This window comes from Delphinus delphis, chromosome 20 (assembly GCF_949987515.2).
Source record: "Delphinus delphis chromosome 20, mDelDel1.2, whole genome shotgun sequence".
NCBI classification, from domain to species: Eukaryota; Metazoa; Chordata; class Mammalia; order Artiodactyla; family Delphinidae; genus Delphinus; species Delphinus delphis.
The window spans coordinates 3713090-3740017 of NC_082702.1; the positions used below are offsets into that span (position 1 = coordinate 3713090).

Genomic DNA, 26928 nt, shown 5'->3' on the forward strand with positions numbered 1-26928 from the left:
ATTAATTGGGAAGAATTTTACACTGAGCCAGATTATTTTTAAGGGACAGAAGTGAAAGGCTCATCAGAGGGTGAATCCCTAACTGCGAGGAGGTTCCAGCCACCACATGTGACCTGCGGGAGCTGTGTCCGTTCCGCTCAGCCCACCACGTCAGGCTGCGTCTTCCTGAGAGAGAAGGAGGGTTCTGGTGGGGATGGAGCCCTTTCCCATCACCTGTATGTTCCTCTCCCAGTAGTTGAGTCACACACTTAGTTTGAAATAAGAAATGTTTTCAAGTAACTTGATAAAGAGAGAATGAGAGTGAAAGAAGGCATTTCCAGAGACGCAAGTTCTTAGATATTTTCACACTCAGTGAAAGGAATACTAAGAGATGTAATGGAGAAAGTGAGATGTCATATGAGAAAAAAATGGTATGAAAAGCACTGAAAAATTAACTAACACAACTAGTACACGCACCCACAGATGCACCCACACGTGTGCACACAGGCACACAGATGTGCACACGCACATGCACGTATATAGAGTACCCAGATTTCAGGTGAAGTATAATGAGAACATTGTCTTCTCTCATGGAGGAGCAGAATGCATAGCTGTTTAGAAATAAAAATGTAAATACATATGTTAACATGGGAGTAACAGCCTAAAATTAGAGATGGAATAACTACCAATGTGCTTGGTGTAATTAAATGAAAGAAAACATTTTCAGCTTTATTGAGATACAAGTAACAAAAATTGTGTATATTTAAGATGTACAACTTAATGTTTTTATTTTTTTAAAAAGCATTTATTTATTTATTTATTTACTTGGCTGTGTTGGGTCTTAGTTGTGGCACGCAGGATCTTCGCCGTGGCAGGCGGGATCTTTCGTTGCGTGCGCAGGCTCCAGAGTGCATGGGCTCAGTAGTTGCAGCTTGTGGGCTTAGTTGCTCCGTGGCACGTGGGATCTTTCCCGACCAGGGCTCGAACCCATGTCCCTTGCGATGGCAGGTGGATTCTTAACCACTGTGCCACCAGGGAAGCCCAACACTTCTTATCTTTTGTCTGTTTCATAACAGCCATTCTAACAGGTGTGAGGTGATATCTCATTGTGGTTTTGATCTGTATTTCCCTGAGGGTAGTGATGTTGAGCACCTCTTCATGTACTGTTTGGCCATTGGAATGTTTCTTTTGAGAAATGCCTATTCAGGTCCTTTACCTGTTTTTTAAATTGGGTTGTTACTACTTTGCGTTGCGTTGTGTGAGCTCCTTGTATATTCTGACAAGTAGCTGCTTATCAGATACATGGTTTGCAAATATCTTCTCCCATACTATATGTTGCCGTTTCACTCAGTTGTCTGTTTCCTTTGCTGTGTAGAAGCTGTTAATATGATGCAATCCCCTTGTCTATTTTTGTCTTTGTTGCCTGTGCTTTTGGTGTCATATCCAAAAAACCATTGTCCAAACTCACATCAAGAAGCTCTTCCCCTATGCTTTCTTCTTGTAGTTTTATGGTTTCAGTCCTTATGGTTAAGTCTCTGGTCCATTTTGACTTGATTTTATATATGGTGTGAGCCGAGGGTCCAGTTTCATTCTTCTGCATGTGGGTGTCTAGTTTTCCCAGCATCATTTATTGAAAGTACTATCCTTTCCCAATTGTGTGTTCTTGGCACCCTTGTGGAAGATAGCTCACGGAGCTTCTTTAAGACAGTTAGTTTGAACAGTTAGGCGTCTGATAGACCTGCATCTGTTACGGTTTATGTCTTGCCTGCGGCAGTGTCACATTCCCTGGTTCTTCGTGCGTCTTATAGCTTTGCTTTGGTGTCTGTGTGTTGGAAGAAACAGCCACCTCTTCCAGTCTTTATGGTCGGAGTTTGCAGACCAGCCCAGTCAGAGATTCTGGAGCCTCTCAAACGTGTTCTGTGGACGTGCAGCTCCACATCCCTCCCTCCTGGGGAAGGATTCCTAGTTGTGTGCCTTCACCGTGTCCCCGCTTCCCCTGGAGGAGTGCGGGGGATGGCGGGGGCTGGGGGCTGGCTCCATTTTCCTCCTCCTGAGGGAGAAGTCTCAGGATCGGTCCTCCTCTCCATCCTGCCAGGCTCTGCCGGCTACTACAGCGCCTGTCCCTCTCTTCCTCTTCTGCTGCCCCCACATGGGCCTGTGGCCTCGGGCTCTGAGTGAGATGAGAGGCCAGGAGGTCTGTGAGGCAGTGCCCGGAGCCTGGGGATGTGGGTGCAGCTTGACTCCCTCTGGCCTGGGCCGAACGGAGGAGGCTCTCAGCGCTGAGGGTGCCAGCTTGGGGGAGGGGGGACGGGGGAGGGAACTGCTCCTCTTATCCTTTCAAAGTGGTTTTTCTTGGTTCTGTGCTCATTCGCGGTGTCGCACCTTGCTAACTGGATCCTGCAGTTCGCATAAAATTTATTTTCCCCAAATACCGTACTTTAGTCACTGTTGATGTGCGGGGATGAGAGCTGGGACTTGCTGTTCTGCCATCTTGCCTAAAGCGTTGATTAATTTTTCTAGAATGCATCCTAGTGAGACCAGAAATGGGAAAATAGAAACAATAGCTAATCTACTCAGGAAATAAAATGAGAAGACTAAACAGATATCTGTCACAGTCTCTAATGAGAGAAATGAGAATGCCATTAGTCAGCACTTGAAGAGACCACAGACCTAGACACCAGGGCATCCTCCACTTAAGGGGACTAGGTTCTCCCTCACCCTCAGTGGGGGCAAAATTACTTCTTTTTTTTTTTAAATAGAAGTATAGTTAATTTACAATGTTGCGTTACTTCCAAGTGTATAGCAAAGTCATTCATTTATATATACATATTCTTTTTCAGATTCTTTCCGTTAAAGATTTTTATGAGATATTGAGCATAGTTCCCTGTGCTATACAGTAGGTCCTTGTTGTTTATCTATTTTATGTAAAGTAGTGTGTATCTGCAAATCCCAAATTCCTAATTGATCCCTTCCCCCTTTATCCCCTTTGGTAACCATAAGGTTGTTTTGTCTGTCTGTGAATGTATTTCTGTTTTATAAATAAGTTTATTTGTACCATGTTTTAAGATTCCACATATAAGTGAAATCACATGATATGTGTCTTTCTCTTTCTGACATACTTCACTTAACATGATAATCTCTAAGTCCATTCATGGTGCTTCAAATGGCATTATTTCATTCTTTTTTATGGCCGAGTAATATTCTATTATACATATATCACATCTTCTTTATCCATCTGTCGATGGACATTAAGGTTGCTTCCACGTCTTGCCTGTTGCAAATAGTGCTGCTAGGTACATTGGGGTGCATGCATGTTTTTGAATGAGAGTTTTTTCCAGATATCTGCCCAAGAGTGAGGTTGCAGGATCATAAGGTAACTCTGTTTTTAGATTTTAAGTGACCTTCACACTGTTCTCCATAGTGGCTGCAACAATTTACATTCCCCGCAACAGTGTAGTAAGGTTGCTTTTTCTCCACACCCTCTCCAGCAGTTATTATTTGTAGATTTTTGATGATGGCCATTCTGACCAGTGTGAGGTGATACCTCACTGTGGTTTTGACTTGTATTTCTCTAATAATTGGTGATGTTGAACATCTTTTCACATGCCTCTTGGCTATGTGTATGTCTTCTTTGGAGAAGTGTCTATTTAGGTCTTCTGTCCAGTTGTTTGTTGTTTTTTTTTTTTTGTGGTAGGCGGGCCTCTCCCTGTTGTGGCCTTTCCCGTTGCGGAGCACAGGCTCCGGACTCGCAGGCTCAGCGACCATGGCTCACGTGCCCAGCTGCTCCATGGCATGTGGGATCTTCCCGGACCGGGGCATGAACCCGTGTCCCCTGCATCGGCAGGCGGACTCTCAACCGCTGCGCCACCAGGGAAGCCCTGGTTTCTTGATTTTTGAATATCAAGCCAATGTTGCATTCCTGGGATAAGCCCCACTTGGATGTGGTGTAGTATTTTAAAAGTATGTTGTTAGATTTGATTTGCTAATATTTTGTTGAAGACGTTTATGTTTATGCTCATGAGGGAGACTGGCCTGCAAATTTTTGTTTTGTTTTGTTTTCGTTTTCTTTACTTTTACTATGAGAGTTGGTCTGGCCTCATAAATTAATACAACATTTCCTCCTCATCTAGTTTCTAGAAGAGGTTGAGTAGAATTAATATTATTGTTTTTACATGTTTTCTAGAATTTGCAAGTAAAACCATTTAGGCCTGGAGATTTCTTTGGGGAAATTTTAATCTAAGAATTCAATATCTTGAATGTGAGACTAGCAAACTGTTTTTAAAATCTGACAATAACCCGTGTTAGTGAAGGTCTGGGACAAAAGGAATTACTCCACATTGTTTCTGGTTATACAAAATAAGACAGTCCATTAAATAAGAAGTGCATCATTATCCCTTAGATTTTCAAATATGTTTATGCTACCCAGGAGATTTTTGCCATATAAAACCTAGAAGAGCTTGCACATATAGACGATAAAATACTACAAGGATGTTTCCAGTATATAATACAGCAGGCAAAATTAACACACTACAGTTCTTCAGGCTTCTAGGTAGAGGATGAATAAGTTCTGGGGATCTAATGCACGGCATTGTGATTATAATTAGCAGTAATGTCGTATATACTTGAAAGTTGTTAAGAGGGTAAATCGTAAATGTTCTAATGCAAAATGTAGTGGCAAGATAAGGAAAGGTCTAATGACGTGCTTTGCACGTCAATACACCGTTTTTCCAACACCATTTATTTATTTTTAACATCTTTATTGGAGTATAATTGCTTTACAATGGTGTGTTAGTTTCTGCTTTATAACAAAGTGAACCAGCTATACATATACATATGTCCCCGTATCTCCTCCCTCTTGCGTCTCCCTCCCACCCTCCCTTTCCCACCCCTCTAGGTGGTCACAAAGCACTGAGCTGACCTCCCTGTGCTATGCAGCTGCTTCCCACTAGCTATGTGTTTTACATTTGGTAGTGTATATATGTCCATGCCACTCTCTCACTTCATCTCAGCTTACCCTTCCCCCTCCCCATGTGCTCAAGTCCATTCTCTACGTCTGCGACCTTAGGTTCTTCAGAACGATTTTATTTTTTTTAGATTCCATATATATGTGTTAGCATACGGTATTTGTTTTTCTCTTTCTGACTTACATCACTTTGTATGACAGACTCTAGGTCCATCCACCTCACTTCAAATAACTCAATTTCGTTTCTTTTTATGGCTGAGTAATATTCCATTGTATATATGACCAACACCATTTATTGAAGAGACTATCCTTTACCCATTGTGTACTCTTGACTCTCTTGTCAAATATTAGTTGACTACACACGGGTCGGTTTATTTCTAGGATTTTCATTCTGTTCCGTTGGTCTATATATCCGTTTGTTGCTTTCTATTACCATACTGTTGTTGTTTTCTTTTTGTGGTACGCGGGCCTCTCACTGTTGTGGCCTCTCCCGTTGCGGAGCACAGGCTCCGGACGCACAGGCTCAGCGACCATGGCTCACGGGCCCAGCCACTCCACGGCACGTGGGATCTTCCCGGACCGGGGCACGAACCCGTGTCCCCTGCATCGGCAGGCGGACTCCCAACCACTGCGCCACCGGGGAAGCCCAGCATACTGTTTTAATACTATATCTTTGTAGTATATTTTGAAATCTGGCAGTGATTCCTCCAGCTTGTTCTTTTTCAAGATTCTTTGACTATTTGTGGTGCCTGTAGTTCTTTTTTTGCATTTTCTGTCATCTCTTGTCATATCAATTATACTTCTTTTTAAAATTGAAGTATAGTTGATTTACAATATTGTTAGTTTCAGGTGTACAGCATAGTGATTCTTTTGTGTGTGTGTGGATGTGTGTGTGTGATTTGCAGATTATATTCCTTTATAGGTTATTACAAGATATTGGGTATAATTTTCTGTGCTATACAGTAAATCCTTGTTGCTTATCTATTATACATATAGTAGTTTGCATCTGTTAATCCCATACTTTTAATTTCTATCCTGCCCCCATCTCTTCCTTTTGGTAACCATAATTTTGTTTGCTATGTCTGTGAGTCTGTTTCTATTTTGTGTACAGATTTCTTTGTATTATTTTTCACATATAAGTGATATCATATGGTATGTGTCTTTCTCTCACTTGTTTAACTACACATACTATTGTCTAGTTCCATCCATGCTGCTGCAAATGGCAATTTTCATATTTTATGGCTGAATAATATTCCATTACGTATATATACGTATGTGTATATATATACCATATATATCCCATATCTTCTTAATCCATCACCTGTTGATGGGCACTGTGGCTGTTTCCATGTCTTGGCTATGTGGCTTGTCTTGTAAATAGTGCTGCTATGAACACTGAGGTACACGTATCTTTTCACATTATGGTTTTCTCCAGACATATGCCCAGGCGGCTGGATCATGTGGTAGCTCTACTTTGAGGTTTTTGAGCATCCTCCTTACTGTTTTTCACAGTGGCTGCACCAATGTACACTCCCACCAAGTGTGTAGGAGGGTTCCCTTTTCTCCGTACCCTCTCCAGCATTTATTATTTGCAGTTTTTGACGTTAGCCCTGGTGACTGTACCGTGGTGATACCTCATTGTAGTTTCACTTTACATTTCTCTAGTAATTAACATTGTTGAGCATCTTTTCATGTGCCTGTTGGCTGTCTGTATGTCTTTGGGAAAATGTCTATTTAGTTCTTCTGCCCGTTTTTTGATTGGGTTGTCTATTTCTTTGAGTTTGAGTCATATGAGCAGTTTGTATATTTTGGTCACATTGTTTACAAATATTTTCCCCCATTGCGTATGTTGTGTCTTCATTTTTTTGATGGTTTCCTTTGCTGGGCAAAAGCTTTTAAGTTTGATTATGCCCCATTTGTTTATTTTTGCTGTTATTTCTTTTGCCTTGGGAGACTGATTTAAGAAAATATTAGTACAGTTGGGAGTTCTAGTGGTCCAGTGGTTAGCACTCAGCACTTTCACTGCCGTGGCCCAGGTTCAAGCCCTGGTCGGGGAAGTAATATCCTGCAAGAGGCGCGGGATGGCCAAAAAAATAAATAAGGCTATGAAAATATTGGTACAATTTATATCAAAGAGTGTTCTGCCTATGTTCTCTTCTAGGAGTTTTATAGTGTCATGTCTTTTTTAAAAAATTTATTTATTTAATTTATTTATTTTTGGCTGTGTTGAGTCTTCGTTGCTGTGCAAGGACTTTCTCTAGTTGCAGCGAGCGGGGTCTGCTCTTCACTGTGGCGTGTGGGCTTCTCATTGCAGTGGCTTCTCTTGTTGCAGAGCACGGGCTTTAGGCGCGTGGGCTTCAGTAGTTGTGGCACACGGGCCCTGTAGTTGTGGCTCACGGGCTCTAGAGCACGGGCTCAGTAGTTGTGGTGCACGGGCTTAGTTGCTCCACGGCATGTGGGATCTTCCCAGACCAGGGCTCGAACCCGTGTCTCCTGCATTGGCAGGTGGGTTCTTAACCACTGCGCCACCAGGGAAGTCCTATAGTGTCATGTCTTATATTTAGGTCTTTAAACCATTTTGAGTTTATTTTTGTATATGGTGTGAGGGAGCGTTCTAATTTGATGACTTACATGTAGCTCTCCAGTGAATCCCACCACCTCCCTGACCCGAAAATGAGAGGCCACCTTCACTCTGCCCTTCATATGGTGGGGCTGATTCCATAGGTGCCGTGATGACTCTAAGTGCTCCTAGGAATCAGCACCCAGACAGAGCTGAGCAGGGCACCTGCTCTTCTCTCCCTCTCTCAGCTGGGCATCTTCCCCTTCATGCATTTCTTCTCACTATGACCACCCAATAGGCACCAGTGACCTCAGTTATACTTGAGACATGAAGCCCCCTCCTTCCTTCATCTCCACTCCCAGCCCCAGGTCCAGTGGGAAGCGACCCTTCTGTAAAGGTTTAGTGGGGAAGGGTTAACAGAAGTTCAGCCCAGGACTGGGGAGACTGTGTCTCTTCTAGGCTAAGAGGAAGGACTCTGTTACTCAGCAGACATGGCGTTCGTGCATGTGGGTGAGAGTCTGCAGGCCCCCAGTGCTGCCTGGAACAAGGACAGAAGGAGGATGTGGCGCGTGTCTGGATCTTCATGTTGTTCTTAGCTCCACGTCTTCCCTCAAAGTTCAGAGCTTCCGCTCTTCTGTCTCCCTTCTGCACACACCTAGCACTGCCTGGACCCTGGGGTGGGGTGAGTGGAGTAGAGGGAGAGGGACTCCCCCTGTATTGTCCCTCCCTCCGTGGGGTGGGGCCACCTGTGGCTGACGTCCCTGCGTCCCCCTTCTTCTCCTCCAGCTCAGAGCTGCCCTGGGACAGGGCTGTGAGCCGAGGGCCTGGCTCCTTGATGGATATGGGGAGGGGGCTCCTCGCCTGAGAGCAGGAGCTCCAGGGGTCGCTGGGCTGTGACCTCGGGGAGGGGGAGGTGCTGAGTGAGCTGTAGCACGTGTAGGTCCCACTGTGGGCTGAGGTCACAGGACTCAAGGTGAAGTTTTCTGAAAGGGTGGAGCCGTGTCCTGCAGACGAAGGTGCATTAGAGGAGTGAGTGACCCCTCCTTGGACAGATGGAGGGGATCGGACCAGACCTCAGAGCCACACTACAGGGTCACGTTCTCTCTGCAGGGTTCTGAGGCCCCCAGCTGGGCTGAGAGGGAGGGTTTCCTGTACATTTCTGGGGGCGAGGAAGGTCGTGATGTGTACAGAGCCACCCCCAACACACCGTTGACCCTGAGCTGAGGGACCACCATCCTCTCTCCAGGGACCCTGTCTGTGACCCCCTCTCAGCTGCTCTCAGCCCCTCTGTGTGGGTCTCTCTTATCTCCTGGCACCCGCTCCATTTTTCTCACTCACTCTCCCTGGACCATTGCCCTGTCTCAGTGTCTGCTCTAGGACCCCTCCCAGGACCCCATCACCACCAGGGGTGGCTCTGGGCCCAGCACCGTGACAGCACAGTCAGGACGTGGGGCAGGACAGGGGCTGCTCACCGGCGATCAGCCTGTCTCCACGGAGCACGAGAGAGCCCGGCTAGGCTGAGACGGAGGGCTCCTTGTACACCCCTGCAGAGAAGGGACAGTGGCACCGAGGGGGACGCACACCCCACACTGCTCACTGGGGCTGCAGTGAGAGCTCTCCTGGTCCCTCCCAGGCCTCCCGCCAGTGGTTCTGCCCCGGGAGGCCACTGCCCCTGACCCCCCATCACCCCAGGGCTCACTGGGCACAAGGCTCAGGTCAGGGGTCCAGGAAACGATGGGGCTGGGGGCCCTCACCTGTGACCTGGCGATGCAGAGGGTGACTGGGGTGTGACCACACATGTGCAGGGAGCTGGGAGAATCATAGCATCCGCGGGTTCCCCCACGGGAGGAGTTTAGGGGGCCCACAGGGCACACGGCCTGTCCCGTCCCATGGGTCCTCGATGTCCAGCGTCGGGCGGGTCTGCGCCGCCCTCCTTCAGCAGGTGCAGAGTGCCCGCTGCAAACTGTGAGCTGCCAGGGACACGCCCCCTCCTGAGGCCGCCACAGGGCGCGGCTGCTGAGAGGGAGGGTAGGGGGCTGGGTTAAAGGGGGGCCTTCAGCCCGCTCACCGCAGGTGTGGGCTGTGAGGGGAGACGTCCGTCCCCCTGAGCCCACACTCTGCTCCCTCTGCCTGTAAGGACGCTGCCGCAGTGGGAGGGGACCCGGGTCCTCCCTCCTACCTGTCCCCACCAGGGGCAGGGGGTCACTCCACTCTGACCTGTCTTTCCTGCAGTGATAGACACACTGGTACTGCCCTGCAGTGCTTGAGCTCGAGGATTCAAAGGGGAAACTGGCCTTGTTACTGGAGTCCTGTGGGGCCTTAGCCTCCCAGAGTCCAGAGGGCCTCTCTCTATACAGACGGTAGACATCAGCCCTCAGAGATCCCGGAGACAAGATGGTCACAGGGCTTCCCTTGGTGACCGACACCTGGGTCAGCCCAGATGGAGGGTTTGGGGAGGACCCCTGGAAAGGACCCCTGAAGAGTTAGGGGTGCCCTTCTCCCGTCAGTTTCCCCAGCTGTCATTTCCCAGGCCCCTCCCAGGCAGGTCAGCATCATTTCAGACCTGCTGAGTTCCCCCCAGATGACCAGGGGGTTGTTGGGTTGAAGCAGGAGGTCTGGGGGGCCTCACTTACCTGGACCTGGATCCACGGGCCCTGACTCAGCCCTGGGAGAGAGTTCCCTGTGAGCGCCCATCCCCCAGCACACATCATAGATGCTCCAGGCCTGGTCTGTGCCCTGAGTTCTGGGGTCAGATCTGGGGCTGAGCACATCCTTCCTCCCCCACAGTTTCTGCCCCCACTGATCTCCTGAGACGTGGGGTCTCTCAGCTTCAGACCTGGGAGGAGAGGGGCCCCCTCCCCGCTCCCTTCCCCAAAGCTCACCGAGGCAGAGAAGGGCAGTGAGGGTCGGGGTCGTGGCTGTGCCTCCCATGGTCCCCAGCCGTGCTGGTGTCTCACAAAGTCCACAGAGCCAGCAGGACAGACAGATGCACGGGGGGTGACAAGGTGCAGGCTCTGTGTGACACGTCGGGTTCCTTCATAGCAGCCGCTCAGAAAGAGGAATAGCCCCCCAGGGCCTCACGCTGCTCTGCCTGCAGGATGGGGCCCAGGAGACAGCAGGCTCTGGGACCTTCCAGACCACATGTGGGTCTCACCAGACCCCACGCACTCTGCCTCTCCTCGGGCCAAACCCAAAGCCAGAGAGTGACACTCGTCCCGGGACAGGAAGTTGAGGATGCAGGGCAGGGCCTAGGAGCAGCCCAGTTTTGGCTCCGCCCAGGGCGCGGAGAGGGCTCCAGGGCGGTTGACAAGCTGCCCAGTGGCTGCAGGGACAGGCTGCAGGCAGAAGCCCTGAGCCCGGAGGGGCTCCTCACAGGCCGCTGGGCTCCAGGGGCTCCTAGTGGTGCCTGAGGCTGAGCCTTTGGAAGAGACACTCGCCCAGCCCAGCCTGGGGGCCGAGCAGCCTGCGGAGGTTGGTCAGGCGGTCGCCCATCTTCTTGATGAGCTTCACCTGCTCATCCAGGAAGTGGCTCCAGGAAGTCCAGAGGTGGAGTCTGCGCGGGCAGAGCCCAGGGCCTGCGGACCCACAGGGCCTGGCGCAGGTTCTTCTCCGTCAGCCGGGCGGCTTCCACGGCGTCCTGGGCTTTCCCCACGCTCCTGGGACGGCTTCGGCACGTCCTGGAAGAGGGCGCGGCCACAGCGCTGCTTTTGCCTTTTCCAGTGAGCTCGGGCCCTCCGGCTCCTCCTCGGCCCGTTTGAGAAACGATGTCTCACGCCCTCGCGAGCTGCTGCGTCGTGTGGGAAGAAAAGCGCAGAGACAGGTAGGTGTGGGAGAGCGGCAGACGCACGTTACCAGGCGGGTGACTGCGGCCTCCACCTGGCGGAGTAATTGTGACGAATCTGGGAGCTCATGCTTGGTCGGCAGTAAGGAGCTAAGCTCAGAAAATGGTGTTGGCTGGTCCCGGAGGGCGAGGAGAGCTGAGTGGGTGATTCCAAGGTTGTGACTGGAAAAAAGGTTGGAGGGTGGTCCGAGTCTGGAGGAAGGGGCGCCCTTGGGTCTGTTCAGTCCAAACACTGTGGAAGCAAGAGACACATGCGTGGCACCGCCCAGCGCACTGCTTGGTTCCAGTTCTGATTTTGGTTTTCATAGAACCTGTGTGACCTTGGAGAAGCCCCTTCCCTTTCCCGAGATGCTGAAAATGCGAAATTTGTTCCTTCCTTCAACGTTTATTGAGCAGTTACAATATCCAGACATGAGATTCATTGGTGACGGTGACCGATTCTTTCCCTGGACTCAGGGAGCTCGGATGATGACACCAGACAATACCTATTTAGACAATAAATAATTTGGGTCTAGTTTTGTTCAGTTGTACAGAAGGAGAAAAACAGTGAGGCACAGTGACAGGTGGAAGCCCAGCAACCTTGTGATGGAAGTGCGGGGACCTTCTGGAGAAGGAGAGACCCAAGCTGATAGAGGTTAGCACAGGAGTGGTGAGGGCCCGGCACCCTGGGCCGGGAAGAGGAGGAGCTGTTCTGAGCACTGGAGTTCAGGGGATGCTGGGCCCTGGTCCTACAGGGTCTAGTGCACCCTGCAAGTGTGCCTGGATTTTATCCTTGAGACAAGAGGGTAATTTTCCGGAAAGGAAGGTATGAACACACAGCTGTGCTGAGATGGTCGCCGCTCCGCAGGGATTGGACTGTGGGAGGACTGTGGTGGTAATAAACAGTGATAGAGCTCCGGCACCATCTGACCACTAGGTGATGAGTGGGTCAGTATCTGAGTGGTTGATGAAGTTTTCTTCTGTAACGCTTCCAGAAATCCTACAACAAAATACATTCGCAGTTGAGTGGGATGAATCAGGAAGACTTCTAGGTGGTTTGGAAAGGGGTCTGTGGTTTTCATAATCGGCTCAAAGATGACCCCTTGAGAAGACACAAGTGTGGTGAGAACTCAGGTGTGCGTCTGGGGAGGGGAGGTGGGTAACTGGGAGGAGCTTGCTTTGAGGTAGGAGTTAGCTTCCCTGGTCCTGAGAGGTCAGCCCCTTCTGATCGTCAGCCTCAGAGAATGTCATGTGGAGATACTTGGAATTTACTTGAAGGCAGGTGGAGACCCTGGAAGAATTATTTTTAGGGGAGGGTCCTGCAGTAGATCAGGTTGGGGCCATGAGAATCAAATTCCTCAGCTGGGAGTGAGGCCCTGGGGTGGAAGAGCCAGGAAGGAGGTGCTGGGTTGCAGCGACCAGTCCTGAGTCTGCTGCCGAGCTTGACTGTGGTGCTGGACCAGGGTCATGGATTCGCGGGGCTTCGGGCCAGGGCTGTTGGATGGGTTCATTGAATGTGAGGTGGAAGCGGGTGAAGCACTGAGGGCTCCTCCACTGTCTGCCTTGCTTGTCTAGCGGAGCCGGTGGGGCTGTCACAGAACGGATGACCCCAGGGGAGAAGGAGGCTCGGGGGGATATTTCTAATGCTGTCAACTGACACACAGAGGAACCACCACCTGCCTCCTGCACTGGGAACGCGGTTTTGTTTCTCACAGACCCTTCCTCTCTGACTTCCTTGTTTCTATCCACAGCAGCACCTTCTGGTCATTCCTCTCCATCCAGACCTCTGAGTCGTTTCTGCTCCTCCCCACCTCTTGTCCCCCAGACAGTAACTCTTTTTTTTTTTTTTTTAATAAATTTATTTATTTATTTATGGCTGCGTTGGGTCTTCGTTGTTCCCTGCGGACTTTCTCTAGTGCGGCGAGCGGGGCTACTCTTCATTGCGGTGCGCGGGCTTCTCGTTGCAGTGGCTTCTCTTGTTGCGCAGCTCGGGCTCTAGGCGCGCGGGCTTCAGTAGTTGTGGCTCGCGGGCTCTAGAGCGCAGGTTCAGTAGTTGTGGCTCATGGGCTTAGTTGCTTCGCGGCCTGTGGGATCTTCCCGGACCAGGGCTCAAACCCGTGTCCCCTGCATTGGCAGGCAGATTCTGAACCACTGCACCACCAGGGAAGCCCTATTTTTAGTTTTTTAAAAGACCTCCATACTGTTCTCCATAGTGGCTGCACCAATTTATGTTCCCACCAACAGTGTAGGAGGGTTCCCTTTTCGCCACACATTCTCCAGCATTTATTATTGGTAGACTTTTTGATGATGGCCGTTCTGACCGGTAGAGGTGATAACCTCACTGTGGTTTTGGTTTGCATTCCTCTATTAATTAGTGATGTAGACCGTCTTTTCATGTACCTGTTGGCCATCTGTATGTCTTCTGGAGAAATGTCTGTTTAGGTCTTCTGTCCATTTTATACTTGGTAGTTTGTTTTTTGATATTCACCTCCGTGAGCTGTTTGTATATTTTGGAAAGTAATTCCTTGTTGGTCCCATCGTTTGCAGATACTTCTCTCAGTGAGTAGGCTGTGTTTTCATTTCGTTTACAGTCTCCTTTGCTGGGCAAAAGCATTTAAGTTTAATTAGACCCCATTTGTTTATATATATTTTTTATTTCCATTACTCTAAAGAGACGGATCCAAAAAAAATATTGCTGTGATTTATGTCAAAGAGTATTGTGCCTATGTTTTTCCCTAGGAGTTTTATAGTATCTGGTCTTACATTTAGGCCTTTAATTGATTTTGAATTTTTTTTTGTATATGGTGTTAGAGAATGTTCTAATTTCATTCTTTTACACGCAGCTGTCCGGTTTGCCTAGCACCACTTGTTGCAGAGACTGTCTTTTCTCCATTGTATATTCTTGCCTCCTTTGTCGAATACTAAAATTGACCATAGGTGTATGGGTTTACTTCTGGGCTCTCACATCTGTTCCATTGATCCTTGGGTCTGCTTTTGTGCCAATATCATTCTCTTTTGTTTACTGTAGCTTTGTAGTATTGTCTGAAGTCTGGGAGGGTTATGCCCCCAGGTTTGTTCTTTTTCCTCAGGATTGTTTTTGCAATTCTGGGTCTTTTGTGGTTCCATATAAATTTTAGGATTATTTGTTCTAGTTCTGTGAAAAATGTCATGGGTAATTTGATAGGTATTGTGTGAAATCTGTAGATTGCTTTGGGTAGTATGGCCATTTTACCTGTATCAGTTATTCCAATCTGAGTGCATGGGATATCTTTGCATTTCTTTGAATTATCTTCAGTTTCCTTTATCAATGTTTTATAGTTCTCAAAGTATATGTCTTTCATCTCCTTCATCAGGTTTACTCCTAGGTATTTTATTTTTGATGCAATTTTAAGAGATTGATATTTTACATTTTTTCTGATATTTCACTGTTAGTGGAATGAAAAGCAACAGATGTCTCTGTGTTAGTCTTGTATCCTGCTACCTTGCTGAATTAACTTATCAGTTCTAATAGTTGTTGTGTGGAGTCTTTAGGGTTTTCTATATGGAGTATCATGCCATCTGCATGCAATGACACTTTTACCTCTTTGCTTCCAATTTGAATACCTTTTTCTTTTTCCTTGTCTGATTGCTGTGGCTAGGACTTGCAAAACTATGTTGGACAGAAGTGGTGAGAGTGGGCATCCTTGTCTTGTTCCACAATTCAGCTGGAAGGCTTTCAGCTTTTCACCATTGAGTATTATGTTGGCTGTGGGTTTATCATAAATAGCTTTTATTATGTTGAGATATGTCGCCTTTGTACTCACTTTGGTGAGTGTTTATCATGAATGGGTGTTGGATTTTATGAAATGTTTTTTCTGCATCTATTGAGATGATCATGTGGTTTTGTGTTTGTTTTTTTTTTTAAACATCTTTACTGGAGTATAATTGCTTTACACTGTTGTGTTAGTTGCTGCTGTATAACAAAGTGAATCAGCTATGTGTATACGTATATCCCCATATCGTCTCCCTCCCACCCTCCCTATCTCGGCCCTCTATGTGGTCACAAAGCATGAACTGATCTCCCTGTGCTATGAGGCTGCTTCCCACTAGCCATCTATTTTACATTTGGTAGTGAATATATGTAAATGCCACCCTCTCGCTTAGTCTCAGCTTACCCTACCCCCTCCCCGTGTCCTCAAGTCCATTCTCTACGTCTGCGTCTTTATTCCTGTCCTGCCCCTAGGTTCTTCAGAACCTTTTTTTTTTTTAGATTCCATATATATGTGTTAGCATATGGTATTTGTTTTTGTCTTTCTGACTTACTTCACTCTGTATGACAGACTCTAGGTCCATCTACCTCACTACAAATAACTCAATTTCGTTTCTTTTTATGGCTGAGTAATATTCCATTGTATATATGTGCCACATCTTCTTTATCCACTCATTTGTCGATGGACACTTAGGTTGCTTCCAAGTCCTGGCTATTGTAAGTAGTGCTGCAGTGAACATTGTGGTACATGACTCTTTTTGAATTATGGTTTTCTCAGGGTATATGCCCAGTAGTGGGATAGTTGGGACATATGGTAGTTCTACTTTTAGTTTTTTAAGGAACCTCCATACTGTTCTCCATAGTGGCTGTGTCAATTTACATTCCCACCAACAGTGCGAGAGGGTTCCCTTTTCTCCACACCCTCTCCAGCATTTATTGTTTGTAGGTTTTTTGATGATGGCCATTGTGACTGGTGTGAGGTGATACCTCATTGTAGTTTTGATTTACATTCCTTTGATGATTAGTGATGTTGAGCATCCTTTCCTGTGTTTGTTGGCAACCTGTATGTCTTCTTTGGAGAAATGTCTATTTAGGTCTTCTGCCCTTTTTTGGATTGGAGTGTTCGTTTTTTTGATATTGAGCTGCATGAGCTGCTTATATATTTTGGAGATTAATCCTTTGTCAGTTGCTTCACTTGCAAATATTTTCTCCCATTCTGAGGGTTGTCTTTTCATCTTGTTTATGGTTTCCTTTGCTGTGCAAAAGCTTTTAAGTTTCACTAGGTCCCATTTGTTAATTTTTGTTTTTATTTCCATTTCTCTAGGAGGTGGGTCAAAAAGGATCTTGCTGTGATTTATGTCAGAGTGTTCTGCCTGTGTTTTCCTCTAAGAGTTTTATAGTGTCTGGCCTTACATTTAGGTCTCTAATCCATTTTGAGTTTATTTTTGTGTATGGTGTTAGGAAATGTTCTAATTTCATTCATTTACATGTAGCTGTCCAGTTTTCCCAGCACCACTTATTGAAGAGGCTGTCTTTTCTCCATTGTATATTCTTGCCTCCTTTATCAAAGATAAGGTGACCATATGTGTGTGGGTTTATCTCTGGGCTTTCTATCCTGTTCCATTGATCTATATTTCTGTTTTTGTGCCAGTACCATACTGTCTTGATTACTGTAGCTTTGTAGTATCGTCTGAAGTCAAGGAGTCTGATTCCTCCAGCTCCGTTTTTCTTTCTCAAGACTGCTTTGGCTCTTCGGTGTCTTTTGTTTTCCATACAAATTGTGAAATTTTTTGTTCTAGTTCTGTGGAAAATGCCATTGGTAGTTTGATAGGGATTGCATTGAATCTGTTGATTGCTTTGGGTGGTATAGTCATTAACAATGTTGATTCTTCCAATCCAAGAATATGGTATGTCTCTCCATCTGTTTGTATCATCTTTAATCTATTTCATCAGTGTCTTATAGTTGTCTGCATACAGGTCTTTTGTCTCCTTAGGTAGGTTCACTCTCAGGTATTTTATTCTTTTTGTTGTAATGGTAAATGGGAATGTTTCCTTAATTTCTCTTTCAGATGTTTCATCATGAGTGTATAGGAATGCAAGAGATTTCTGTGCATTAATTTTGTATCCTGCTACTTTACCAAATTCATTGATTAGCTCTAGTAGTTTTCCAGTAGCATCTTTAGGATTCTCTATGTATATTATCATGTCATCTGCAAACAGTGACAGCTTTACTTGTTTTCCGATTTGGATTTGTTTTATTTCTTTTTCTTCTCTGATTGCTGTGGCTAAAACTTGCAAAACTATGTTGAATAATAGTGGTGAGAGTGGGCAGCCTTGTCTCGTTCCTGATGTTAGTGGAAATGATTTCAGTTTTTCATCATTGAGAATGATGTTGGCTGTGGGTTTGTCATATATGGCCTTTCTTATGTTGAGGTAAGTTCCCTCTACGGCTACTTTCTGGAGAGGTTTTATCATAACTGGGTGTTGAATTTTGTCAAAAGCTTTTTCTGAATTTATTGAGATTATCATATGGTTTTTATCCTTCAATTTGTTAATATCGTATATCCCACTGATTGATTTGCGTATATTGAAGAATCCTTGCATTCTTGGGATAAACCCCACTTGATCGTGGTGAATGATCCGTTAAATATGCCGTTGGATTCTGTTTGCTAGTACTTTGTTGAGAATTTTTGCATCTATGTTCATCAATGATACTGGTCTGTAGTTTGCTTTTTTTGTGACATCAGGGTGATGGTGGCCTCATAGAATGATTTTGGGATTGTTCTTTCCTCTGCTATATTTTGGAAGAGTTTGAGAAGGATAGGTGTTGAGTCTTCTCTAAATGTTTGATAGAATTTGCCTGTGAAGCCATCTGGTCCTGGGCTTTTGTTTATTGGAAGATTTTAAATCACAGTTACAATTTCAGTGCCTGTGATTGATCTGTTTATATTTTCTGTCTCTTCCTGGTTCAGTCTCGGAAGGTTGTGCTTTTATAAGAAATTGTCCATTTCTTCCAGGTTGTCCATTTTATTGGCATGGAGTTGCTTGTAGTAATCTCTCATGATCCTTTGTATTTCTGCTGTGTCAGTTCTCCTTTTCATTTCTACTTCTATTGATTTGAGTCTTCTTCCTTTGTTTCTTGATGAGTCTGGCTAATGGTTTATCAATTTTGTTTATCTTCTCAAAGAACTAGCTTTTAGTTTTATTGATCTTTGCTATTATTCCTTCATTCCTTTTTCATTTATTTCTGATCTGATCTTTATGATTTTTTTCCTTCTGCTAACTTTGGGTTGTTTTTGTTCTTCATTCTCTAATTGCTTTAGGTGTAAGGATAGGTTGTTTATTTGAGATTTTTCTTGTTTCTTGAGGTAGGATTTTACTGCTATAAACTTCCCTCTTAGAACTGCTTTTGCCGCATCCCATAGGTTTTGGGCCATCGTGTTTTCATTGTCATTTGTCTCTAGGTGTTTTTTGATTTCCTCAGTGATCTCTTGGTTATTTAGTAGCATATTGTTTAGCCTCCATGTGTTTGTATTTTTTACAGTTTTTTTCCTGTAATTGATATCTAGTCTCATAGTGTTGTGGTCGGAAAAGATACCTGATACAATTTCAATTTTCTTAAATTTACCAAGGCTTGATTTGTGACCCAAGATATGACGTATCCTGGATAATGTTCCATGAGCACTTGAGAAGAAAGTGTATTCTGTTGTTTTTGGATGGAATGTCTTATAAATATCAATTAAGTCCATCTTGTTTACTGTATCATTTAAAGCTTGTGTTTCCTTATTTATTTTCATTTTGGTTGATCTGTCCGTTGGCGAAAGTGGGGTGTTAAAGTCCCCTGCTATTATTGTGTTATTGTCGCTTTCCCCTTTTATGGCTGTTAATATTTGCCTTATGTATTGAGGTGCTCCTGTGTTGGGTGCATAAGTATTTATAATTGTTATATCTTCTTCTTGGATTGATCCGTTGATCATTATGTAGTGTCCTTCTTTGTCTCTTGTAGTAGTCTTTGTTTTACAGTCTGTTTTGTCTGATATGAGAATTGCTACTCCAGCTTTCTTTTGATTTCCATTTGCATGGAATATCTTTTTCCATCCCGTCACTTTCATCTGTTTGTGTCCCTAGGTCTGAAGTGGGTCTCTTGTAGATAGCATATATGGGTCTTGTTTTTGTATCCATTCAGCCAGTCTGTGTCTTTTGGTTGGAGCATTTAATCCATTTACATTTAAGGTAATATTCGATATGTATGTTCCTATTATCATTTTCTTAATTGTTTTGGGTTTGTTATTATAGGTCGTTTCCTTCTCTTGTGTTTCCTGCCTAGAGATGTTCCTTTAGCATGTGTTGTGAAGCTGGTTTGGTGGTGCTGAATTCTCTTACCTTTTGCTTGTCTGTAAAGGTTTTAATTTCTCTGTGGAATCTGAATGAGATGCTTGCTGGGTAGAGTAATCTTGGTTGTAAGTTTTTCCCTTTCATCACTTTAAATATGTCCTGCCACTCCCTTCTGGCCTGCAGCGTTTCTGCTGAAAATGTTAAGCTGTTAACCTTATGGGGATTCCCTTGTATGTTATTTGTTGCTTTTCCATTGCTGCTTTTAGTATTTTTCTGTGTATTTAGTTTTTGATAGTTTGAATAATACGTGTCTTGGCATGATTCTCCTTGGATTTATCCTGTATGGGACTCTCTGTGCTTCGTGGACTTGATTGACTATTTCCTTTCCCATATTAGGGAAGTTTTCAACTATAATCTCTTCACATATTTTCTCAGTCCCTTTCTTTTTCGCTTCTTCTTCTGGGATTCCTATAATTTGAATGTTGGTACGTTTAATGTTGTCCCAGAGGTCTCTGAGACTGTCCTCAATTCTTTTCATTCTTTTTTCTTTATTCTGCTCTGCAGTAGTTATTTCCACTATTTTATTTTCCAGGTCAGTTATCCATTCTTCTGCCTCAGTTATTCTGCTATTGATTCCTTCTAGAGAATTTTAAATTTCATTTATTGTGTTGTTTATCATTGTTTGTTTGCTTTTTAGTTCTTCTGGATCCTTGTTAAACGTTTCTTGTATTTTCTCCATTCTATTTCCAAGATTTGGGATCATCTTGATTATCATTACTCTGAATTCTTTTTCAGGTAGACTGCCTATTTCCTCTTCATGTGTTTGGTCTGGTGGGTTTTTACCTTGCTCTTTCATCTGCTGTGTATTTCTCTGTGTTCTCATTTTGCTTAACTTACTGTGTTGGGGGTCTCCTTTTTGCAGGCTGAAGGTTCGTAGTTCCCATTGTTTTTGGTGTCTGCCCCCAGTGGGTAAGGTTGGTAAGTGGGTTGTGTAGGCTTCCTGGTAGAGGGGACTGGTGCCTGTGTTGTGGTGGATGGGGCTGGATCTTGTCTTCCTGGTGGGCAGGACCATGTCTGGTGGTGTGTTTTGGGGTGTCTGTGAGCTTAGTATGATGTTAGGCAGCCTCTCTGCTAATGGGTGAGGTTGTGTTCCTGTCTTGCTAGTTGTTTGGCATGGGGTGTCCAGCACTGTAGCTTGCTGGTCGTTGAGTGGAGCTGTGTCTTAGCGTTGAGACGGAGATCTCTTGGAGAGCTCTCACCGATCGATATTTCATGGGGCCAGGAGGTCTCTGGTGGTCTCTGAACTCAGCTCTCCCACCTTAGAGGCTCAGGCCTGACACCCGGCTGGAGAACCAAGGCCCTGTCAGCCACACGGCTGGAGTGCCTTCAGAGTTGGGGAGGCTGGCCTGCAGTGGCTGTCCTTCTGTGCTGCACCTGAGAATCACCAGCTTCTTCCTTGTTTTGCCCCAAAGGCAGTGTGTTTCACAGAGGAAAACAGTAGCCTTGAAAATAGTCACAGCTCTGCGATGGCTTTTTGTTTTTTCCTTTGTGTTTAGTCTGGTTTCACTTGCTCCCAGGGGGCCACGTGCAGAGGCCTCGCACCTGGCTCTTCCAACTGGAGTTCCTAGTGCGGAATCGGTTTTGTCTTTTCTTTTGTTGATCTGTTGTATCACACTGATTGATCTGTGTATGTTGAACCAGCCTTGTGACCCTGGCATGACATATCCAACTTGATCATGGTGTGTGATTCTTTTTATGTGTTGTTGGATTCGGTTTGCTAATATTTTGTTAAGCAGTTTTGCACCTATATTCATCAGAAATATTGGTCTGTAATTTTCCTTTTTGGCAGTGTCTTTGTCTGGTTTTGGGTATCAGGGTGATTGTGGCTTCAGACAATGCCTTTAGGACTGTTTCCTCCTCTTTAGTATTTTGGAAGTGTTTGAGAAGGCTCAGCGTAAGATCTTCTTTTTATGTTTGGCAGAATTCTCTCATGAGGTCATGCAGTCCTGTATGTTTGTTTGCAGGGAGGTTTTTTTTTTTGTTTTAACATCTTTATTGGAGTATAATTGCTTTACGGTGGTGTGTTAGTTTCTGCTGTATAACAAAGTGAATCAGCTATGCATATACATATGTTCCCATATCTCCTCCCTCTTGCGTCTCCCTCCCACCCTCCCTATCCCAGCCCTCTAGGTGGTCACAGAGCACCGAGCTGATCTCCCTGTGCTATGCGGCTGCTTCCCACTAGCTATCTGTTTTACATTTGGTAGTGTGTATATGTCAATGCCAGATTCTATTTCAGTCGTAGTGATCAGTCTATTCAAAGTTAACTATTTCTCCTCGATTCAGTTTTGGTGGGCTGTATGTTCCTACAACGTGTCCATTTCTTCTAGGTTGTCCAGTTTGTTAGCAAAGAATTGTTTATAGTATTCTCATGACTTTTTGTATTTCTCTGGTATCAATTGTTATTCTTCCTCTTTAAATTCTTATTTTGTTTAGTTGGGTCCACATTGTCTGCTTTTGAATTTGATGTAATGAAGTACACTCTTATAGTTTTTCTCTTACTGACCATCAGGCTTGAAAATTGATCTGTATTATTGTAGCCGTTTACCTTTGTGTATTTTTCTGTCATATAAAATTGGGTTGCATATGTATAACAGTCCATTCATTTTTGGTGAGATTTGTTCTATGATTTTGTCTAATATGAACGACGCCTCTGTCACAGTTCTCCTGAATGTATACTCATGGTTATGTCCACCTTTTCCCTAAGTTATGTAACTGTGGGTCAGAGCTGTGTGTCTCTCCTTTTAACCGATAATTGTTATTTACTCCCCAAATTGACTGAGGCAGTTAGTACACCTACCAGTAATGTACTGGGACTTAAAGTGCTCAGTGTTTTCTCCCACAACTGATATTTCCATTGTTTTCTCTTTTGCCTCTCATGGGGACGGACTAGGATGCAAAGGCCTAGGACTAGGATCATTTCATGGAAACCAGGGCATAAAGCTGAGTGCAAACGATCTACTCGCGATGCTTTATATAAAGGACACGTCTGTGTGTATCGGGGTCATCACTGAGCTGTGCCCCAGCTGGATCAGCCTCAGTTCTTTGGGAAAGACAATTCTACTCATTACTTCCCCACTCTGCCTCAGCGCGTTCATACGCGTACCATGAGGTTGGCCACGAAGAGAGCTTTTTTTTTTTTTTGCGGTACGCAGGCCTCACTGTTGCGGCCTCTCCCGTTGTGGAGCAGGCTCCAGATGCGCAGGCTCAGCGGCCATGGCTCACGGGCCCAGCCGCTCCGCGGCATGTGGGATCCTCCCGGACCGGGGCACGAACCCGTGTCCCCTGCATCAGCAGGCGGACTCCCAACCACTGCGCCACCAGGGAAGCCCGAAGAGAGGATTTACACTGAAGAAAGAGACAAATGCCACACATCTGGGCTTTTTACAAAATGGTAAATTCCTAAGCCCGTTTACCAGCACAGCAGCTGGCTGTCACTTCAAACGCCACGGTGTTCCTTCACACTAATGGTGTTTCTGGAGAAACTATACCCGGTGTCATCTGACGAGGAGAGAAGGGCTTGAGGGGTCCAGAGAGAGTTTTAGGGAAGAGTTTTGGATTTATCTGTTCGAAACAGGACCCCAAGTTCACCCATTTATTCAGTTACTTAAACGACATTCTGTTTCTGACTGAAGGGATGGAGGTCAATAGCACACAGCAGCCAATGTGGAAATTAAAAAACCCAAATATATTACATGAAAGTGGGCTAGAGCATGAAGGTGTGTAAGGTGTGGACACAGACCTGCCGTGTGGGATGTGCCTCACGTCACAGGGGTTAGAGGGGACGGGGCAGTCAGGGAGAGTCATCACTGGTGGGGAGGGAAGGCACCATGGTTATCCGAGGCCCAGTCCTCCACTGGGACTCCCGGGCCTTCTTCTGCACCCACACCACGTCTCTCCCTCCCTGGTCAGACAGTTCACACAACACGTGCTGCAGATTCTCTTCCAGAACCTCCTGGGCACATAAGGTCGTGACAGGGCTCCACCACTCGGGACGGTGCACGGTCCCCTCTTGTGTTCAGCTCCTGGCTGCATCTTGGGCTCCTCCGTGGCCGTGTTGAGCCTGAAAGAGCAGAATCCTGAGGCCCAGCAGGACGGAGCCGGCCATGCCCATCCGGATGAGGTTCTCCACTGTGTAGTCTTGCGGGTGTGAGGGTAGGGATTCTGAACAAGAGATCACATGGTCAGAGCAGATCCCAGTCACCCTAGACTCCAGGATGTCCACCCAGGGAACCTGCCTCTCCTTGACAGGACATGACCCTCGGAGCCCAGCCCCATATCTGAGTGATTTCATCACTCGTGGGGTCTGACTTGTTTTGTGGCGGGTGGATGGTGTCAGCTGCTCATGAGAATCGTAAAGTGAGGGTGTGAGTGAGGAGTTGGGGAGACACGAGCCCTTCTCCTGGGTTCTGTGTCGTCAGTGCCTCCAATTCTCATATTACAGCTTCTACACAGTTCCTTAATGAACCCTTCCTCTAATATGCCAGGTTCCATCTGCTCTCCTCATTGGATTCTCTCAGCTGCCATGTGTTCTTTGAATTCAGAACCTGCTTTGGAATCACTTTGGAACAGAGTTGGCTGTGCCCCCGGTGCTCAGGATCAGTGAGAAAAGTGGTCTCTTAAGACAGAAATAATTGAGTGCTGTGTGTTCTGTGTTCAGTCTGAGATTGAACCCTATAATCTTATTCTCCTACTTCTGGGAGTTCCCACTGGTTCAACAGCTGAGGACCCAGGATCCAGTGATGAGACGTTGGAGTCAGGGGCCATTGAATGTCCTCCTCTCTGGAGGCCCACTGTGTCCCCTCATTCATTACTACCTCAGACATTTCTGGGGACAGAGCCCTGAGCTGACTGAGTCAGAGAGGACAGGGTCAGGGTCCCTCACCTGAGACCGCGAGCTTCAGCGGGGCACTGGCGTGTGACAGCAGGTAGGGGTTACTGCTGAGTGAGCTGTAGCACCTGTAGGTCCCATTGTGGGCTGAGGTCACGGGACTCATGGAGAATTCGGCCTGGAAATGCCCACCTCGGTACTTTGATCTAAGACGCAGTGGGGGCTGGGCTGCCCCCTCCTTGGACAGAAGGAAAGTTTCATTTGTGCTCCTTGACTGACACAGCAGGGTCACGTTCTCTCCTGAGGCCACCACGGGGCCCGGCTGCACCGAGAGCGAGGGCGTGTCAAGGAACGACCCTAGAGAGAGGAAGGGGGGTGAGGGGCTGCCCGCCCCCTGGTTCCGAACTGCGACTCAGCTGGGCCTCCCTGAGGCCCCTCATCTCTGTCTGTCTCTGTTTTCTCCGAGTCTCTCCCTCTCCCTGCCCACCCCCGTCTCTCTCTGTCTCTCTCCCTCCCTCCCTGGGGACCCCTCACGCCTGGTCCCAGCATCACCAGCTGGGGCTCCCCCGGCAGGGCCTGTGCAGAGTCTGGGTCCCTGACTGACCCGCTGGCTCCTCACCTGCCACCAGGATGTCCAGGGGGTCACTGGGGGCCGACCACTCGGAGGAGAGGTTGTGTCCACCGTAGCATCTGTACCGGCCCGCGTGGGTGATGGTCACCGGGCCCAGGGGGAAGTCGGCCTGAGAGAGCCCAGCCTGGGGCTGCCGGGCAGGGCGCTGGGGGAGGGCCTGTCTCCACTCCTGGGACAGAGCGAATCTGTCATAGCCGACGTCAGAGCGACACTGGAGGGTCAGGCTCTGTCCATAGGCCACGACAGGGCCCTGCGGGGTCAGGAGGGAGGGCTTCCCAGACACACCTGGGGGAAGACCAGCCTGGGCTGTAGGGGCTGGTTCCTCCCATGAAGCCCCTTCTCCCGTCCTGGTCCCCAGGCCTCACTGTCTGTCGCTCACACTCTGTGTCTCTGTCCTGTGCGCCCCGCTCCCCCCTCACCCCACCCTCTCATCTGGGACAATCCTGGGAGAAAAGCATCTAATAATCTGTCTCGTGCCTCAAAAAGTGCGTGAGGCCAGGGTGGGACCTCCTCACCTGGGACCAGGAGCTCCAGGGGGTCACTGGGGGCCGACCACACCTGGGGGGTGTCCCTGTAAAAGCCGTGGCATCTGAACGTCCACCTGTGGCTGGGGGTCACGCGACCGACGAGGAACAGGGCGTGAGTCTGCCCACGGGGGCCTCGCTGTGCATCCAGGGTCCAGGAGGACTTGGGTTCTCCTTCCTTAGTCAGAATGAACCCGTCCAGTCCCTGCCTTGAGCCACACTGGAGGGTCACGGTCCCTCCCGAGGTCACCACAGGGCTCAGCAGGGCTGAGAGGGTGGGTTTGCTGTGGGCCCCTAGGAGAGAAGGAGGGAGCTTGTCAAATGGGGCTCACACGCCCCTGTCCTCCCGCAGGGCTGGGCTGTGAGAGGGACACACCCCTGAGAGCAGTCCCCCTTCCTGAGGGCAGAGCCTGAGGCTGGGACCCCTGAGTGTCCTCTCACCTGTCACCACCAGCTCCAGGGGGCTACTGCGCTCTGACCAGCCAGTGGGGCTGAGGTAGCTACAGTGATATCTCCCTGCGTAGTCCTGTGTCATGTGTGGGATGGAGAACTTGCCCTGGTTCCCGGGCGCCAGTGAGGGCTGTCTGTACCAGGGAGGTGAGCTTCCCTTCTTATCCAAACGGAATTCCCGGACTCCCAGGGTCCCCTGACACCAGATGGTCACGGGGCTCCCCAAGGGGATCACAGAGCCTGGCTCAGCCCAGATGGTGGGTTTGGGGAGGGTGCCTAGAAGGACATCAGAGGCTGGGTCACAAGACATCCTCACCCCTAGGTCCCCAGCTCTCAGCCCCCAACCTCCCGGACTCTCCCTCCTTCAGCTCAGAACTGCTGATCCCCACCCCATTGCCTGGGGGTGGCCCCTTGTCCCCATGAGCAGGAGGGAGGTGGGACACCTGGGGACAGACTCACCTGCCTGCACCTGGGTCCTCAGGCCCACACTCAGCCCTGGAAGAGAGACCCCTGTGAGAGGTTCGCCCTGAATGCTGAGCAGCGCCTCTCCTACCCGTGAGCCTCCTGAGTCCTGGGGTCTCCTGACAGAGCAGCCTGGCTGTGGGGAGGGGTCCGTTCCTGGCTGGGGCTTCCCCTCCCCCTCCTCCATCTCACCGAGGCAGAGCACGGCCGTGAGGCCGGGGGTCATGGCGTCTCGTCCCTGTGGTCCAGGCGGTGCAGATGGAGGAGACCACGGTGCCCTCAGGACGGAGACCCGAGGGTGTGTCCACTGGGAGGCTGGTCCTCCCCGTCACGGGGCTGTGACGTCAGCAGCCCCACAGGAAGGGGAACTGCCCCTCCCCAGGAGCCTGGCTCTCATTCCCATGACAGACCCGGTGTCTTCCTGAGACGCCCCTTCCATAATAGGGTGACCCAGGCACGTCTTTCCCTCTCAGAGCCTCCCCTTTGGATCTCCTTCGTCCTCAGCTGGTCCATCAGCAGGTCCCTGTGGGGTCCTCACCATGGACAGGGGTCACCCAGGCCCTGG

The 26928-nt window shown here is 47.6% G+C and overlaps 2 protein-coding genes across 3 annotated transcripts in view; one reads left to right on the forward strand and one right to left on the reverse strand.

Annotated features, from left to right (window-relative positions):
* Nucleotides 1-26928, forward strand: part of LOC132416835 (NACHT, LRR and PYD domains-containing protein 2) — a 1001898-nt gene that overhangs the window by 213555 nt on the left and 761415 nt on the right.
* Nucleotides 23484-26589, reverse strand: LOC132416843 (leukocyte immunoglobulin-like receptor subfamily A member 6). Of its 2 annotated transcripts, XM_060000469.1 has the most exons (8): nucleotides 26556-26589; nucleotides 26361-26396; nucleotides 25893-26177; nucleotides 25443-25745; nucleotides 24916-25212; nucleotides 24351-24653; nucleotides 23760-23807; nucleotides 23484-23620 (listed from the first exon to the last, which is right to left on the reverse strand). In XM_060000469.1, exons 1-8 carry the CDS (start codon nucleotides 26587-26589, stop codon nucleotides 23484-23486), a joined length of 1443 nt encoding a protein of 480 aa, XP_059856452.1. The 2 variants fall into 2 exon arrangements, with proteins under 2 accessions (XP_059856452.1, XP_059856453.1); XM_060000470.1 differs by lacking the exon at nucleotides 23760-23807 and having other exon boundaries at nucleotides 23484-23629.